We start from the raw sequence: 17,336 nt of genomic DNA, 5'->3' as shown, positions 1-17,336 counted from the left end.
AGATTACTTCCAAGAAGTTGTTCACGTTCTCAATTTTTTACGTTGAACGTTATATTCGTTCGGTACACACGTGTACCGAACCGAAGGGCCCGTACCGAATAATTTCGGTACGGGTACGTATACCGTTACACCCCTAATAAGCAGGTAGTCATATCATTAGCTAAAACTAGCTAGATCTGATGGATATAAACATATACGCGAGTGAAGTCTAATCTGACAGGAGAGACAGATCAGCTGCTGCTGACGGATACACACTAGGGGTGTTGAAAATAATCGTTTCTACGATGCATTGCGATGCGGAAGTGGACGATTCGGTATCGATGCAGTGACGGAAGATAATCGATTATAGCGTAGTAACGTTGCTTCCTGATTTTCCGGCCGCGGCTTTACTATAACGTTTTTTTTCCTGTCACTTTAATATCAAATCGGTCGGTGACGCAGAGATCAGGGAACAGACGTGACAGCGGCACAGCAACACCAAACACGGAGCAGTCTGCTTCATCCACCAACACAAGAACACCAGTCCAGAACCAACAGCAGGAAGGACCCGCTCTGAATCACTCCGTGTCGCTGCGGCACAGGGATTTATGTTTTTCAAAAATAATCGCGTTACAATCATGTCAGGGTTTTGGTGGATTTAATTAAGTCTTGGATTGCAAAGTATGAATGCCCTCTAGCAATTTTCAGACGATATATACGTGTGTAAAGTTTGTGAAGGCAGGAGGAAAAAAGCTTCCGCGATCACCGTCTCCTCGTCGTTCCTCCAAACCCCGCCCCCTCCCTGAAAATAATGAGTGACAGGCTGATAGTGACACGATAGAAACTTTATTATTCACTTAATCACTGAGATATAATGAAGCTAACTTAATCTCATACATTCATGGGATTTATGTAACAGTAAGACAGAGAATGTAAGTGTGCACCCACATGCAGTATTTTAGTTGATATATATGCTGTTGTAAATGCTGTGTTCAGACTCATGTCCTGTGTGTGATGCCACATTCAGGACATTCAGTGTCCTTTTTTTAAACAAAAGACTGTTACTAGAAGCTGCAGCTAGACTGCAGAAGCATTATTTTTTAGTTTTTGAGGATGGAACAACTTCACACACAGATATAGGGAGGCTAGACCTATACAATTCATTTATTTTGGTGTATAAATTAATGTCAAGACATTTATGTTATTGATTTCTGAAGCACTTTCTAAATAATAAAAAGAGAGTTCATATGTATTTACTGCATGTATGCATTGATGAAAAATAAGCCATGTGCAGTAATATAGAAAATTGAGGATACAACGCATTGGTATGAATCGTGATGCATCGGGATATCGAATTGAATCGAATCGTTGACAGGATAATCGTAATCGAATCGTGAGACCAGTGAAGATGCACAGCCCTAATACACACGCAGCTCTACATGATCACCTACAGCAGTGAGTGGAGCAAAACACACACTAAGAGTTAGAACATCACACTTAGCTATTTGATCTACTCTGGAACTAGCTAAACTAGTTCAGGGCTCGACATTATAAATGGCCCGCTGGCCCGGAAGCACTATTTAGCCAGCATAACGTACTTTCCACTTGCCCGCTCGGGCCACTCAAAATATTTCTTTAAAATTTGTTTCTGTGGTATAGGTATTTTGACTCGCAATTTAGTTAAATTGTTTCGTTTATTAACGCTACAACATAGCGTTCCGTGAGTCGGTTGTCGTTGTCGTTGTTGGGGGAAAAGCAAACATGTGTTTGCTGCGGAGCGCAGCGCGAGCAGGCTCCTGTGAGCGGGAGCGCGCTCCTTCACTACAGACTATCGCGCCACCTAACCATTCGCCAAAATGTTTTTAATACCAGCAGTAACCGGCCAAGCGCCGTGCAAAAAACTATCTTCAAATAAAAGAAAGTCACCGGAGGAGCTAAAGGAGAGTGACAGGGAGCATGAGAAGAAGAGGGAGAGAAAGTTTCAGCCAGCTTGATCGATGGAGTTGGCTTCTATAGAGTGGTGCAGTGACGCGTCCTAAAACCCTTTTATAATCTGTCGATTAGATTTATGATTAGAAAATTATAAAAGTAGGGTAGACATGTGGATATTATCCAGCTGAACAAAACGTGCATTAATCAAACAGGTTAGTTTTCCACAGACCTTATTTCCAGCTATTTTCCAAAACCCTGTGGAGAAATCCCATTGCTTTTTGTCGAGGGAACCAGCAGCTTACTTCCTGGTTTTAGGCCGCGTCACTGGCTGCACCTCTCAATATGATGCCAATATAAACAAGGTCTTCTGTCGGCTCTGTACATCAATGCCGACCTATGCTGACAAGTGAAGAGTAGAAAATATAAAGGTATTGGCTTTAGGGAAATGTCCCAGCAGTTTAGGATAATGAAGGTTCTAATCTAATCTATTACATAGCCATTACATGTCTAACTCCTGATGACAGAAAGGCAGAAAGCGCATTATACAAATAATAATACTCATAATAATGGCAGACATTTTTTAACAATGACCACAATATCATTATTTTAATAAACTAAATATGAACAATTGAGGAAAATAAGGAAGAACTGATTATTCAAATGTTGTAGTACAAGTAGTAATGTAGTTAGTGCATAAATTACTATTGCAACAAATGTGTTAATTTTCTTCATTATTAGTCGATTTTTTGTTTTGGTGGACGAATGCTCCGGGCCAGTGGTTACAATGGTGGGGCCAGTGATAATTAGGGGTGCACCGAATGGGAAATTCTTGGCCGAAAACCGAATGCCGAAAGGCCGAAAATGATTAATAGAAATATATATATATATATATATATATATATATATATATATATATATATATATATATATATAATGTATACATTTTTTACCAATGTTGTTCAGCTACCTGATTATGGAAATAGACATGATTATGGCAAAACTTAACTTAAATAATAATCACTATTATGGGTCCATAAAACATTTATTCAGCACTTTTGAATGCATACAGTACATTTATATATGTCATGTATTATTGCTAAAAAACATTATATCGCAGTCTTAGTGTCGCCAACTCGTTTCTAATATGCAAAGACAACAAATGCGTCTATGATGTATTTTCGATCAGACGAGATCTCTCTCCCCCGTCTGTGTGCGAGGGGGCGGGGCAGTTTACACACACGCAGCTGCTACATGCAGCGGAGCACACTGCGGAGATGGCGGAGAGAACGCGCTCCGAGGTGTGGTTAAACTTTACCCGTCTCGATGTGGAGAATACTTGTTACCATAAGTGCAATAAGAGTTTAGCATGTAAGCACGAGCAATTTGTCTAAACATTTAGCAAAAGTGCACCGCATGCAGACGGAGGAATGTACCGAGTTCGACCGTCTTTCTAGCAGCTCTGTAGCCCCATCCACGAGTAACGTTTCCACGTCAGGTGTTATGTATGCTAGCAGCAACACACGGAGTTAACTACATTATACAAACATGGGTTAATGATTAGAGAAAACTGAGTTATTTAGTTTGTTAAAATTTCAGCTATTCTGTTTACAATCTGTCATCAGATTATTTAATACGATTTGTTAAAGGCTCAGGGCAATCTCGATGACAAAGGTCAATGTCCCCCCCCCCCCTGTGAGCCAGCCGCGAGCATGGTCGCCGCGTCTTTATTACGTCATCACAACAACACGTTAGGTTACCAACGTAAGCCTGTTCTGACATTCGGTGATATTTTTTCGGTGCTTTCGGTCTTTTTAACCATTTTCGGCCGATAATTTTCGGTGGCCGAATATTCGGTGCATCCCTAGTGATGATACAATTCCACCGGCCCGGAGGGCCAGTGGCATTTTACCCTTAATGTCTACCCCTGTATAAGTTATAAATATGTTTATTCTTTACTGTCGGGTCACTTATTACATGTTCTTCAGCGAGCTGCCTGAGCCTGATACTGACGGGCTGTCAGGAGAGGGAGAGGAAAAGAGAGCACCCCGTTTATTTTTCCCATTTTATTATCCAGAATTACTGTAAACCTTTGAATAAAGTAGTTCATCTACTATTAGTAGTTTGTTTAAATGTATTAATTATATTGTTTTTTCATTAACATAAAATAAATCTCACGTACCCCATGCAGTACTCCAACGTACCCCCATTTGAGAACCACTGGACTACTAGACCATCCTGTGATTTATAACCTCTCACGCTTCTCATGTAGCCCTCTTTTATTTTTTTGTTCTTCATTAAGTTGTCCTCAGCTATATAAAACATAAAAAATATATAATTCAAGTAAGTGTGAATAGAAATTGCCTTCTTTTTTTGTAGTTATCAGAGGTCAACTATTTATATCTGCAAATCATTTAATAATATTAGATGTATTGGGCGACGAGGTTTGACATATTGTCAAATTGCGTATGGTTTCCGAACTATGGAAATAGTTGTTCAAAGGTAGATTCCTGGCAATCTTTTTATAAATTCCACTTTTGAAATAGATAATGAATGAAATAGTGAAAAGTATCCATTTGAGGGTTAAAAAACCTATATATGTACGAATGCACTTTTCTTAGTCTGCTCACTTTCTTTTTCTCATCTTCTGTCCTGTGTAAGAAAGCTCTGCAGAACTGTCCTCTGATTTAAAACCACATCTAGCTCACCGAAAAATCTCTGTATGGTGTGAACACGAATGCTGCACGCATGATCATTGGCGAAAGGAGAAATACCAATAAAGTGTGTTAGTGTGTATGTGGAGTCAAATTACACTTCCTCTCTGCTTGTCACTGTGTTGTGCTCGAGATGTCTGAGCTGATAGGAGTGGCTGGAAAATGTGAAGTCTGCTCCCCTCTCTCTCTCTCTCTCTCTCGCTCTCTCTCTTCTCCCTCTCTCTCTCTCTCTCTCTCTCTCTCTCTTCTCGCTCTCTCTCTCGCTCTCTCTCTCTCTCGCTCTCTCTCTCGCTCTCTCTCTCTCTCTCTCTCTCTCTCTTCCTCCTCCTCCTCCCCCACCACCTCTCTAAAAATAGCTGGCAGAAAGAGAAGGCAGCGAAGTCGAGGCTCTATCTGCTGGGCTGCCAGCGGTTTCTATACTCCCAACGCAGGGAGAAACAGTCCTCTGAATAACACCTCTAATACTAATAGCCACTGCGGAAATATAACAAGCCTTTGATTAATATGTTGGGTTATGTTTATTTATCTACAAAAACATGCGCTGTGTTGCTTTTTTAAACACCCTGTAAGTTAATGGTACATTCTGTACCACCAGTTTATATATCTACTAGTGACGAATGAAAACCATAACCAAATAACTTGTTAATGTGATGTGACCTTATGATTTCCAGACAAATTGTCAAACACTTGACTAAGCCACTAACTAACCAGCAAAGAGTATACCGTGTATCTCCTCGGCCACATTGTCATTCAAATTTGGGACAATCACTGCTTGCTTGCACACAGACTGCTGTTGTAACTTCCCGTGGCATTTCAATTGGAAAAATAAAGGCAAAAACATGGAATAAGACATAAAAAAATCATGAAAAATGTATGTTATTTTCTAATACAAGTTTATGGTCATTTTGGTTGTGTGTGTATAATCATTTAGTTTGAAGGAAGAATTGTCAGCAGTAGAAGTGTTGTAGTTGAGTTATTTACACACTGCAGCCTATAGGATGGACTTCATTAATCAGCGGAACATGTCCTAGCCCCAGTACCCCATTTCCAAATGTCCACGTGTTACCGGGTTGCATTTTTCAGCTTCCAAAGTCTGTTGACCAGCTGATAGCTTTTGTTGAAAAGTCTCCTGGTGAAGTTACATTACCTCCTTCACAAAGAGGGCTATCACAGACCAGACAAGAATTAGCTTGGATATCACCACAAGATTTGTTTATCTCTAAGATTAGGGGTTAAGGAGCCTTGCATGCAGACCCATTTCGCAGCTCTGGCCAATCAGGTAGCTATTGAGATGTCAGGCGCTTGAAGGATAAGGTATTCATTTAGAAGGTCTCCACACTCTCCAGGACAAAGGACCTATATCGAAACCCAGAGAGACAGGAAGGTAAGGTGTGTTCGCGGAACAAATGGAACCGTTGTTGGCTTGAATTCGACAGATTGGCACTGATGTGTTTCCTGTTCTGAAAGTGAAGGTAGTTTGTCGTGGAAGAAGGAACTTGAGGCTCACCTGTGAGCAGGAGGTCTTAATTGTAACCAATACTGTTTTTATTGTATATGCATGACATTGTATTTAGCCTGTCCACAGCAACTTGCATACATTTACTACCATAGACCTGACTTTGAGAGCAATTTGGGGTTTAGTGTCACAATTTGGGGTTAAGGACACTTTGACTTGTTGACTACAGGAGCTAAGGATCAAATCAAAGACCCTCTAACTGGTAGACGCGCATTTACACCAATAATTTCATTAGAATCTGTCTTCTTTCTATGTAGAGTGAAAGTGTCAGCGCTAAGGGCGTCGACCAGAGGATTGGGGTCAGCGGGATAGCCACTGCTTTTAGGATCATCAGCAGGTTTTGTCTTAACCGGATTTGCCTGGAGGAGCTGAATCAACTGTGTCCCGGGATTACAGGGATGACATTGGAGGAGAGTTTAGAGCCCAGAGGCCAGAGCATTGATAGCTTCTTCAAACCAGCGTAGCACCTCGGGTCCCAGTAGAGCATCCAAACCCAAGCTTACTTTTTGGACCGCTTTCTGGACTCGTAATCCTTGCTTCTTTTGACTCTCAGTAAGGTATTGCTTCCTAAACACAGATTTTTTAAATCATATTTTTTGCCTAATCTGTTGAGAAATGTTGGTGTGGCCAGCTCTTCGCCCAAGGTGTTCGCTATTGTTTGTAAGAGAGAGGGGGAGAAAACAATTCCAACATTATCCTCAACATTGTTATCTTAAGCCTAAAGTAGCTGCACAGTGCTTGTTGCTAGGTAACTGTTTCAAGCTGGCAAGGACGAGTCTCGAGCCGTCTAGAAAGTGTTAGGCAGCGGTGATTCCCTGCGACTTTGTCTGGGCCTTACAGGATGGATTTAAGACGCACTATATGGTCCTCAAGTAGCCAGGTCCATAAATTCATCACAAATGACTAGAATGCCTTTACACTTTAACCAGAATGTTTAAATGTTTGTGATCCCGCCAACATGAAATGAAAAGGATCTGGTTATGTTTGTTGACCCTCATGTGTCTTCTTCTTCTCCTGCAGATCAGAAAGAGACTAGGCGGCGGAGCGAAGCACACCATTAGAAGAGGAAAATGAGTGAACTGGATCAGCTACGCCAGGAGGCTGAGCAGCTCAAGAACCAGATCAGAGTAAGTCCTTCAATCTCCTCAAGTCTGCCTCATATTGTTCGCTTACTATACAAATCCAGATTTACATTTGTCTGTCAATATGTTTGCCTCAGAGACTGATATTCCATCTGGTGTTGGTAAAGCAGATTTCTCATTGAAAAAACGCCCATTTTAATGCTTCTTCTAAGTTGCTTGAGATTAAGATAAAGCACAAATGAAATCAGTTAAGCCATTCAGAGCTTAGAGCTGGGCAATATGTCGATATTATATCACTCAGGATACAAATATATGTTATGGGGTTTTTCTAGAAAAATATAGTATGAGGGCGCTGATGCTAATGCCCCGCCCACTTTCCGGTGAAAATAGTGAATTAGAGCGAAGCAGAAAATAATAGTATCTTCATGTCTTAAGCTGCGGAGTCATATATTGAACCTCAAACAATAAGTCAATCCAGAGTTACGGTTTCTTTACTTCCTCTTCATAAAAAAGGGCAGTAACAGAAACATTCTAATTCAGAAATCACAGTTTCAGTGTAAGCCTGCTGCCTGCCTCTCTTCCACCGGCAGACCGACCGCACATCAATCCACTCTTTATTCAGACCTTCGTAAAAACAAAGCTGTCTCTGCCGTCTGACGGTCTATTTGACATGATTTATTTATTTTTGGAGTAATTATACCGCTTTTGAAAAGCAGATAATATAGTGTTTTCTGGCATCACCTAAACATTTTACTGGGGAAAATCTGCATTTTGATATGAGGGCGCTTGCCAAAAGTAGCGCCCCTGTTACCAGGTTTAGACAAAACCCTGTCGTGTTGGATTTCAAATATTGTTACAAATATCAATATATGAAACAAGTGTGGCCTTTTTCTCCTTCAAAGGCATTACAGTAACGTAATCTAGCTGTTATATTATTTTCCTTTACCCACTTATCCACTAGTGGTTATTTATCAACATTCTGAAATCACCAATAGTGAACCCAACAATATGGTCAAAATATGGATAATGACATGTTTGGTCAACCATTTTGTGATATTTGGTTTTATCCAGATCACCCAGCCCTATTTTAGTTTTTGTTTCCTTCATAATACATGTCTATTTTATTTCAACTTTAAAAATCATTGCTTTCAGGCTGGGCTAATGGGTAAATCAGCCACCAAAGACTAAAGTTTGATGATAATTATTACATCACATGTCACTTGTTAGACGCTTTTATCCAAAGTGACTTACATACTCAGTACTGTGGGCAATCCCCACAGGAGCTATTTGGGGTGAAGTGTCTTGTCCAGGGACACAACTACATGCTGACTGCAGTGGGGTTTGAACCTGTGACCCCCTGATCCCAACACCAAGGCTCTAGCCACTGCACGACACGCCTCCCTAATAATATTCCACCAGAAGCGACTGTACTGTATTTCACATCGCTGCTCAAGGCTGTACAGTGTTCCCATTAACATCATTGTACTGATATGCAACCTAATACAAATCTTAGTTGTTATAATGCAGAGTTAAGCAGTAATTGTTCTCACTTGTATTGCTTTGTAATAGTTTATTTCATATTTGTATTAACAAAGAGCCCATTGGCTTTTAAACGACATTATATTAATTATTTGTGTCTAAGAAGAGGTAAACCCGATCTTATGATTGTATCCCCATGACAATAGCTATAGTTTTTCTTTTTTTCTTGCTATATACTATAAATATAATTTGGTTTGTTGGTTGGTGATCAAAAGTATACAGGTTCAAAATCCAGAACCTGATTCACAGATGGTTAACTGACTGATGTTGTGTTTCAGGATGCCAGGAAAGCGTGTGCGGATGCTACCCTGTCTCAGGTAAGAAACGTGTTTTTAAACATGGTATTCACTCAACGTTACGTTCAGATATATCATAAAATGAACTAAAATACACTTTGATGTTTATTTGTGAGTGGTGAAGATTGCTTTCTGTAAAGAGCAGTAAAAATGCATTTTGGTCTCAAAGTTTTCTCATCTTATCCCTGTTTAGATCACAGCTAACATCGACCCTGTTGGCCGAATTCAGATGCGCACTAGACGGACACTGAGGGGCCATCTGGCTAAAATCTATGCCATGCACTGGGGCACTGACTCGAGGTAATCTCATTCAACTCCATTCTGTCCATTCACTAAATATTTCATCCCATTAGCCCAGCCTGAAAACAGGAAGTGGATATAAAAGCGAGCTTGACTGCCTTTGTGCTGGTTACTGCTCCTGAGGGTCTGCGTCATGTCATGAAATCCCACAATAACTCACTCTACCATCCAAAAACAAATTATTGAAGCTATCCTTTTTTTATTAACACATACTAAATGTTACAAGTAAAATATTGAAACACGTGCACAGTAGGTAATGCATTCATTTGTTCCAGCGTCTCTACTACGCAGTGTGTGTGCTGTGTTTGTGTGCATTGGGGGTGGGGTATGTGGGTAGGGGAAATACTCAAAATGGCCTCTTGTTAGAGCCGTGTTGAGACTAGATTATAAGACAGATGAAGCACTCCTATCTTCTCATAAACCCCCCCACACCTCTCTCCGCAGCGAGCAGAAAGTTAATGACTGTGGTGCCGCTGTGAGTCCGTCCACAGAGACCCACCGTCCCTCCAGTTGTACGGCAGAGAAAAAGTCCACCAGTGTGTTTACCCACTGTCAGCGCTTCCTGATTGTTTCTTTCATCTGTTAATGTTTCACTGCCCAGAGGATTTGGAGGGGGGGGGGTATTTATCAGACTACCTACGGAGATTCAGCCACCCAGAAAAGAAGGTCACATGAAAAAATGTTGGACCACAGTGTAGGCTAAGTCTGCTATTATTATCCCCGAGGAGACACTGCTTTGGCTTCAGTCTGTGGTGGGTTTTCCAACACTTTGAGAAAGAAAAGCAGCAGTTAGTTCCACTTCCCCCTCGTGAACCAGTAACATATCAAGTTAAATGTTCAGGATCTCGATAAATCATTTTGAAGGCAGAACTTTGTAGTTGTAGTATTATCATTTAATGTAACTGTCAAATTGTAGCATACATTTAGTGTAACCGCAAATAATGATTGTCCACTCTTGTGCAAACAACCGTTCAGTCAGGGCCCAACTTATGACTCAAGGCAGAATGTAATGATTCAGTGTTCATCTTTACTCAAAAATAATATATAAATAGTCCCCTTATATAATAAGGGAAGAGATTGTTTGTACCATTTTAGTTTTATTTCAATGCTCTCTAGAGAAATATGACATTGCAGTTATGGTCGATTAAAAGGGGGCTTGAATGATTACTACTGAACTTGATAACCTCGAACATCATGAACTCAGTGAGTCATAACTCATGCCACTGATATAATACTGCTCCTGTTACAGTTGCCATGTGTTTCTAGAGTGTAGCCATTTCACAATGGCCACTATTAGAGGAGACAGAAATTGTGGATCTTGTGTATTACTCATTTGCTCCGATTCCCTTCAGCCAAATAAACACTCCTTGTGTTTGCCTATGTCACTTGACAGCATCACAGTTACTCAAACAGACCTGAGGAGTGCAGAGCGACACACTGATTCAAAGATATAAAAATCATGCCTTTCCAAACATGATGTCAGCGCTCTGTTCTGACGAGAATCAGGTGTAAGTAGATTTACATTTGCGAGGCGTTTGCTATGGTTTATAATTGTGCAAACATAAAAACTAAGTTAGGGCTGCACAATGAATCGTGTTATCAAAATCCCAATATGGACAAGTATCACATTCAAATATCAGTAAGCACAACATTTGGTAAAGGCAAAACATTTCTAACGAGATTCATATATTTAAAAATGATATTTTGAATAATGTCTTGTTTCCCATAAAGTCGCCTATCCTATCGCGTTTGCAATATCAGTCAATATAACCGCAATTAGTTATTTTTGCTTAATCCTGCAACCCTGATTTAAGTTGTAAAAAATAAGCAACTATTATAACATATAATGTTTTTTTTAAAGATGTCTACAAGAAAAATAAATACACAAAAAGTACATCGATAACAATATGACAAATTACTCTAAGCAATTACTCTCTTGATCACATTGCCGGGAACTTAGATTTGAGGCCAAATCTGAGGATGCCTGGCTTTGAGATCATCGTGTGTTCATTCTAATGCTGGGAAGTTAGATAATGTGCTTCATCTGCTTTTAGACGGGAACTCCCAGCACAGGCCACTCAGTCCCCGACTTATTATCTGCCAGTGTGCACATGCAAGAGGTAGTTAAGATTTGAAAAGTCCCAGCAGGCCTTGCTGTGCTCACTCTTCTGACTGGTCCTGTGTGTATTGGGCCCGTCGCTGTGGTTACTCTTGTTGGAGTCACCCAGATAGCAGAGCACAGCCGCAGAGGCACCTGAGAACAATACAGGATTTATAACCATTCCTGCTGGAGTCACTGTGCTAACCACGGTTATGATTTTGATGGAGTTAAAACAAATAAAGTAAATAGATGGTCTTGAAAGTACTTATTGTTTTTATATACTTACAACAAACTGAATTGGTTTGCCTCACTTTTCTACATGTATAAGATCAGTACTGTTCATTTAGTTTATTACTGTGATGTTGATACAGCAAATCTTCAAAGGGGCCCTTTTATGCTGTTTGGGGTTTTCCCTCTTCGAACATGAAAGCATGGAAACATGTCACAGTAGAAGCATAGTATATATTTATGAAACCTGAAAATGAGCTTAATAGCCCCCTTTATAAATAATGCTGTTACATATGTATCTGATATACAGGTCAATTAAAGCTTTTATATGTTGTACCAAAAGTTAAAGGAACGATACCCTTGCATTGTGTGTCAATGACAGACATTTGTGTTACTGAGGTTAGCAAATGACAGGAGCATATCGAGTGTGATGAACTACCTTTTCCAAATAAGAGAAAAGAGCATTTGTTCCGTAGTTTGAGCCTTGTTTTCTTTTTCTCATCAGGCTTTTGGTCAGTGCCTCCCAGGACGGAAAACTCATTATTTGGGACAGCTACACCACAAACAAGGTAAAAACAGCTTTTTTCCAAACAATCTCAATTATGTGTAATTCTTGTGTTTTCCCATTCAACTCATACTGCGGCTCATTCAGCTTTTATGGTTGTGTAAGGACTTCAAATCAGTTGCAGTCGAAGAGTGGATGTTCTGTGATTTTGCACCACTACAAATCAACATTTTATTTCAAAACAAAACTGTATGGTTGTTGTATGACTATTACTAGATTTCCAAACAGTACAAAGACTTTGAATTTGGTAAGCTAGTCAACAAAAGTGTTTACGTCCTGCGGCTTGTTTCATTGTGCTGAGTTCCTTATAGAATTACTGACTAGAATTAAGAGGGTGCTGTGTGATGCTATTAAACACTGCGGGCAGACTCAGCCACATGCCCTCCTTTCTCCCTCCCGTCTGTCGCCACACGATATCTAATATTAAATCTTCCCCTCTCCTCCAGGTCCATGCCATCCCGCTGCGCTCCTCCTGGGTGATGACCTGCGCCTACGCCCCCTCTGGGAACTACGTCGCCTGCGGTGGCTTGGACAACATCTGCTCCATCTACAACCTGAAGACCCGCGAGGGAAATGTGCGCGTCAGCCGCGAGCTGGCCGGACACACAGGTAGGCCCGGACACAATTACCCATCATTCCCAGGGTTTTCTCCAGGCTCAGATCATATTTGGACTTAGTCATCAATATGTACTATTTAATGCTTCCCACAGAATTAGTCTCCAAGTGGAGATGGTAAAGCCTCTATGGCGCAAGTATAGTTGTCTTTAATACTTGAAGGAATCATTCATTCATCAAACAGTAGTCTCTGTTAATATTTACTAACCATAATATGCACTACTGGAAGTGATAGAGGAAGCATTCAGATCCTCAAGTAAAAGTTATAATACCACACTGTAACAATTATTATGCAAGCGATGCATTGAAGATGTAACTTTTGTAAAAAATGTAATCATTAGATTTTTTCTAAATTATCAGTGAAATGTGCAAAATAATAGAAAAGTACACAATGCAGAAACATCTAGAATAAAGATCAAATTAAAAACCCAAAGATGACTTAAATGTTAGTAGATAGTATTTTCTAATCGTTGAGGTGTTCCTGTTGAAACTGTGGGTTACTTTAGTAAAAAAACAAACGTAATATTTGACGAACCCTTTTTTAAATGTGATTTAGTGAAGAAAAAGTTAAGTATGACCCTTTTGAAATGTAGGCAAGTACCATGTAAAGAAAATACATATATATATAATAAATAAGTAAAGTACAGGTACTTCAAGTTTGCACTCATTAACAGTACTTGAGTGAATGTACCTAGTGTGCACTGCTTTATACCAAATGTCCTGTTGTCAGGACGGAGCACTTTTCTGGAGACAGTTTGTTTTTCACACAAGTTTCAATCGGTTTCTCTCCTTCTGTGAAGAAAAGATCCCGCCCAGAGCCAGTGTAGTATTGATGTCTGGCATTGTTTTGGCCTCATGTAGTGGTGTAAGCCTTGTGTTATTTATACACCAGAGAGATGCCAGTCACATGTTGTGTCTTCCTCCAGAAAGAACAGGCGCTGGTCGCGCTGTATCCCGGCTCTAACTAATGAAAGTGTTGAGCTCTTAGGCAAGGAGCATTCATCTGATCGGTGTCACATGATGCAGGAAGTGTGTCAGCATTTCAGTTCTAGTTCCCTCGCCTATAGGGAGGGGTGAACTCACTCTGCCTGCTAGTGAAGGATCAATTATGGAAGTCAGGAGCGATGTGTATATACCGTACAGCTTTTCTTTCTTTCCGGTTTATGAGATGATCAGACAAATCATCTCACACACACGTAACACTGTGCTGGGTGTGAGGAGAATATGGGAGTATCATTTCTTTCTCTGGGCAAACCGTAAGGATATGAGTGCTGTAGGAAAGACTGTCCATCAGGAGTGAGTTATTCAGTCGTGTGTCTGATTTCCTTCAGGTTACCTGTCCTGCTGTCGCTTCCTGGATGACAACCAGATCGTCACCAGCTCTGGAGACACCACCTGGTGAGTTGTGTTACTGCAGCCTAAGACTATAAACAAACTACCGCCCCAGAAATATCAACAGTCATCTGTCTAACATTAAAGGAAACCCAAAAAATGTAACATTATATATTTCAAATGTTTTTGGTTGTAAATACGTTTTCTGGAAATAAGTTTTATTTTTCTTCTATATTCTTGCACTTTTAGAAAATGATATCATGACAGGGCATTTGGGAGGAAATAAAATGCAGTTAAAATATTTTTCAAGAATTTGGAGGGAAAAAAAGGTAATGAAAAACATCTATTTAAAATGTATAATTAGGGGATAACAGATCAAACAGATGTGGCATGTTATCTTAATGGATGATCATTAGTAATACTGCCTGTTCAATACCTTGCCCATATTTCCCATTTTTCATCAAAGATATGAACTTGATTCTTAATTTTTATTTTTCCATTCCAAATATATTTACATCATGAGATCCTTATTTTTAGAATTATAGAGATTCTTAGTCGGCTTCAAAGCCCCAGGTGTTGGGCCTGCCTCGACCAGACGGACGTCAGACAGCTCACCCTCAAATATTCACCTCTTATATATTTCACAGTGTTGTTTTGCACTTTGCGACAGTTCTCTTACACTGTTCTCTCTGCTCCCTCGCAGCGCTCTGTGGGACATCGAGACCGGTCAGCAGACGACCACATTCGCCGGTCACACCGGTGATGTCATGAGTCTCTCTCTGGCGCCCGACACCAGGCTGTTTGTGTCCGGAGCCTGCGATGCCTCGGCCAAGCTCTGGGACATCAGAGAAGGAATGTGCCGACAGACCTTCACTGGCCATGAGTCGGACATCAACGCTATCTGCGTAAGGCCTCACACACACACACACACACACTCTTACATGTTATAAACTCATTGTATCAAGGTCTCGAGTCTCAAATCATTCAAGGCATCAATGCATTTGACCGAACTGCTGCATATGTATGATTCAAAACGAAAGACCAGGAGTTCATGGTTTTGCACAAAGTCATTACTATAATAGTAATCCCTACACCTGCTCTTTCAGAAACGTCCAGAAGCAATGAACATATCTAAGCTTTGGTAAACATAGTGCAGAAAAGGGTGTGGCAAGTTACTGTAACGCCACCTAAGGACAACAACAAATGTACTCACAAATAACTCTTTTTGTGCAGTTCTTCCCCAACGGCAACGCCTTTGCCACGGGTTCAGACGACGCCACCTGCCGGCTGTTTGACCTGCGTGCCGACCAGGAGCTGATGGTTTACTCACACGACAACATCATCTGCGGCATCACCTCCGTGGCGTTCTCCAAGAGCGGCCGCCTACTGCTGGCCGGCTACGACGATTTCAACTGCAACGTCTGGGACACTTTGAAGGCCGACCGCGCAGGTGAGACACTATACACACAATACATCTCTGTGAAAACTGGACTCGACACATTTTTAGCAGGAAATTGGGTTTTCTTACAGTTATTCTCTTTTTGCAAAGAGCGTTTTAGCTGCTGATGGTGAATAAGTCCAGTCTATTGACTCAAGCTATTAATGGTGTATTGTTTATTATTCTGCAGGACAATATTCAAAATGCGTCATGAAGTCCACATTACTAGGTCGGCTCCTTTACAGTAGCACTTTGAGCTGTCTGACTGACCAGCAGTAAATGTCAGAGTTCGGTGTCAGACTCAGTCAAAAATGTGGAGTGGAGGTGTTGGAAGAAACTGAGCAAATCTGTGCGGCCACTGTTCAAATCACCACAGTCCTTCCTTTAAAGCTGATCGGTGCACTTTAAAGATGTAGTACGCAGACACGGAGGAACTTAAAAACGTGAGGAATGTGGAGAACTAATGCGCAACTGACCAGAAGCTTCAGAAAGTGGGCGTGGTTTTCAGTTTATTGGTTTTGGAAAGTTAGATGTATAGGGCGAACACAAACCATCCTTCTTACCAAACAGCTTAACATGATATTCTGAAGTTTAAAGTGTATTATTACTTCTCGCTGAATAACAGAAGTTTATTGGAGGGCATGTCATTGTAAAAATGTGTTTGTGAAGTTGAATTTGATCCTTTCTACACATTTATGCCTTTTCTAAGACTTTTTTCATGATTGAGCATTAGGGCTGTCAAGTTCTTGACGTAAAAGTTTGTCCTCGGCCGCCCCGTAGTTTCAGAGCGCATCGAGTTTAAAATACCATCTACAAGCTGATGCTGACAGCCCCGCTCCTGCCGCCCGCTTGCGGCAGACCACACTTCCACGCTCACCGGCAGGCACCGACTGGCCATCGGGAGGACCGGGAGGGTGTGTGTATGTGTGGGGCGAGCGAGGCATACCTTACGTGTATTGCTGTTGTTAGCATCTGGTGCTAGCTAGCTGCGCTAACGGATATAAGAAGCTGTTTCAATGAAAACAGAGGAGCGACATTTCGCCGAGCACTTGACTTTATGCAGGAAGCCAGACAGTGGGACATTGTACGAAAAGTCAGCACACTCGGCACGGATAGCAACATGATTTCAGCGTCCAGGCAGCTCCTGTTCGAGCATATGCCTTGAGTTACACATGGCTCCAACGATCCATCACAGTGTCTCTCTCCACACACACACACACACTTTGTATTGTATTATTGAATGAGAGAGGTTCCAGGTTGAATTGAGGCGGATATTTGTAATGTTCAGAGGTTGTTGTTTAATATTCATGAGAATATTTGTCATTGTTCAAATGATAATAAACTAACATTTGCATTGAGCATACATTTCCAATTGTATATATCGTTATCTGGAAGGTTAGACAGCTGGTAAGTCTATGACCTGTCAGAAAACATCACTAAGGCAGCAGAACTTTTCCAATCTTAGTAGTGAAGAGTTTACGGAGTAGTACAGGCCAAGTCAAAAGATACAAGACCTCCTTCAGGGCCCTGAATACAGCTGGACCCCCTGAAGGAGCTGCGATAGGAGACACTGCCGTACAACTGCCTGGCAGCCTCACAAGTCACAGATTTATACTTGCTGAAAAAACTCACATGACATCTCGACTAGTGTTTGCCACAAGGCAACTCTGGGACACGGGGAAGAAAAACAGAATAAGTAGGA

The 17,336-nt window shown here is 41.0% G+C and overlaps 1 protein-coding gene across 1 annotated transcript in view; it reads left to right on the top strand.

Annotated features, from left to right (window-relative positions):
• LOC117540345 (guanine nucleotide-binding protein G(I)/G(S)/G(T) subunit beta-1) overlaps positions 1–17,336 on the top strand; it is a 42,859-nt gene that overhangs the window by 21,574 nt on the left and 3,949 nt on the right. The window contains exons 2-9 of the mRNA XM_034206970.1: positions 7,159–7,265; positions 9,038–9,076; positions 9,249–9,355; positions 12,190–12,253; positions 12,696–12,858; positions 14,196–14,262; positions 14,900–15,101; positions 15,430–15,646. Coding sequence (XP_034062861.1) covers positions 7,209–7,265; positions 9,038–9,076; positions 9,249–9,355; positions 12,190–12,253; positions 12,696–12,858; positions 14,196–14,262; positions 14,900–15,101; positions 15,430–15,646 — 916 coding nt within the window. The 5' untranslated portion in view covers positions 7,159–7,208. The remainder of the gene's footprint in view (positions 1–7,158; positions 7,266–9,037; positions 9,077–9,248; positions 9,356–12,189; positions 12,254–12,695; positions 12,859–14,195; positions 14,263–14,899; positions 15,102–15,429; positions 15,647–17,336) is intronic.

Source organism: Gymnodraco acuticeps, unplaced genomic scaffold (genome assembly GCF_902827175.1).
Source record: "Gymnodraco acuticeps unplaced genomic scaffold, fGymAcu1.1, whole genome shotgun sequence".
NCBI lineage: Eukaryota > Metazoa > Chordata > Actinopteri > Perciformes > Bathydraconidae > Gymnodraco > Gymnodraco acuticeps.
The sequence above is the reverse complement of the archived record's forward strand: the minus strand, read 5'-3'. Positions and strand labels throughout refer to the sequence as shown.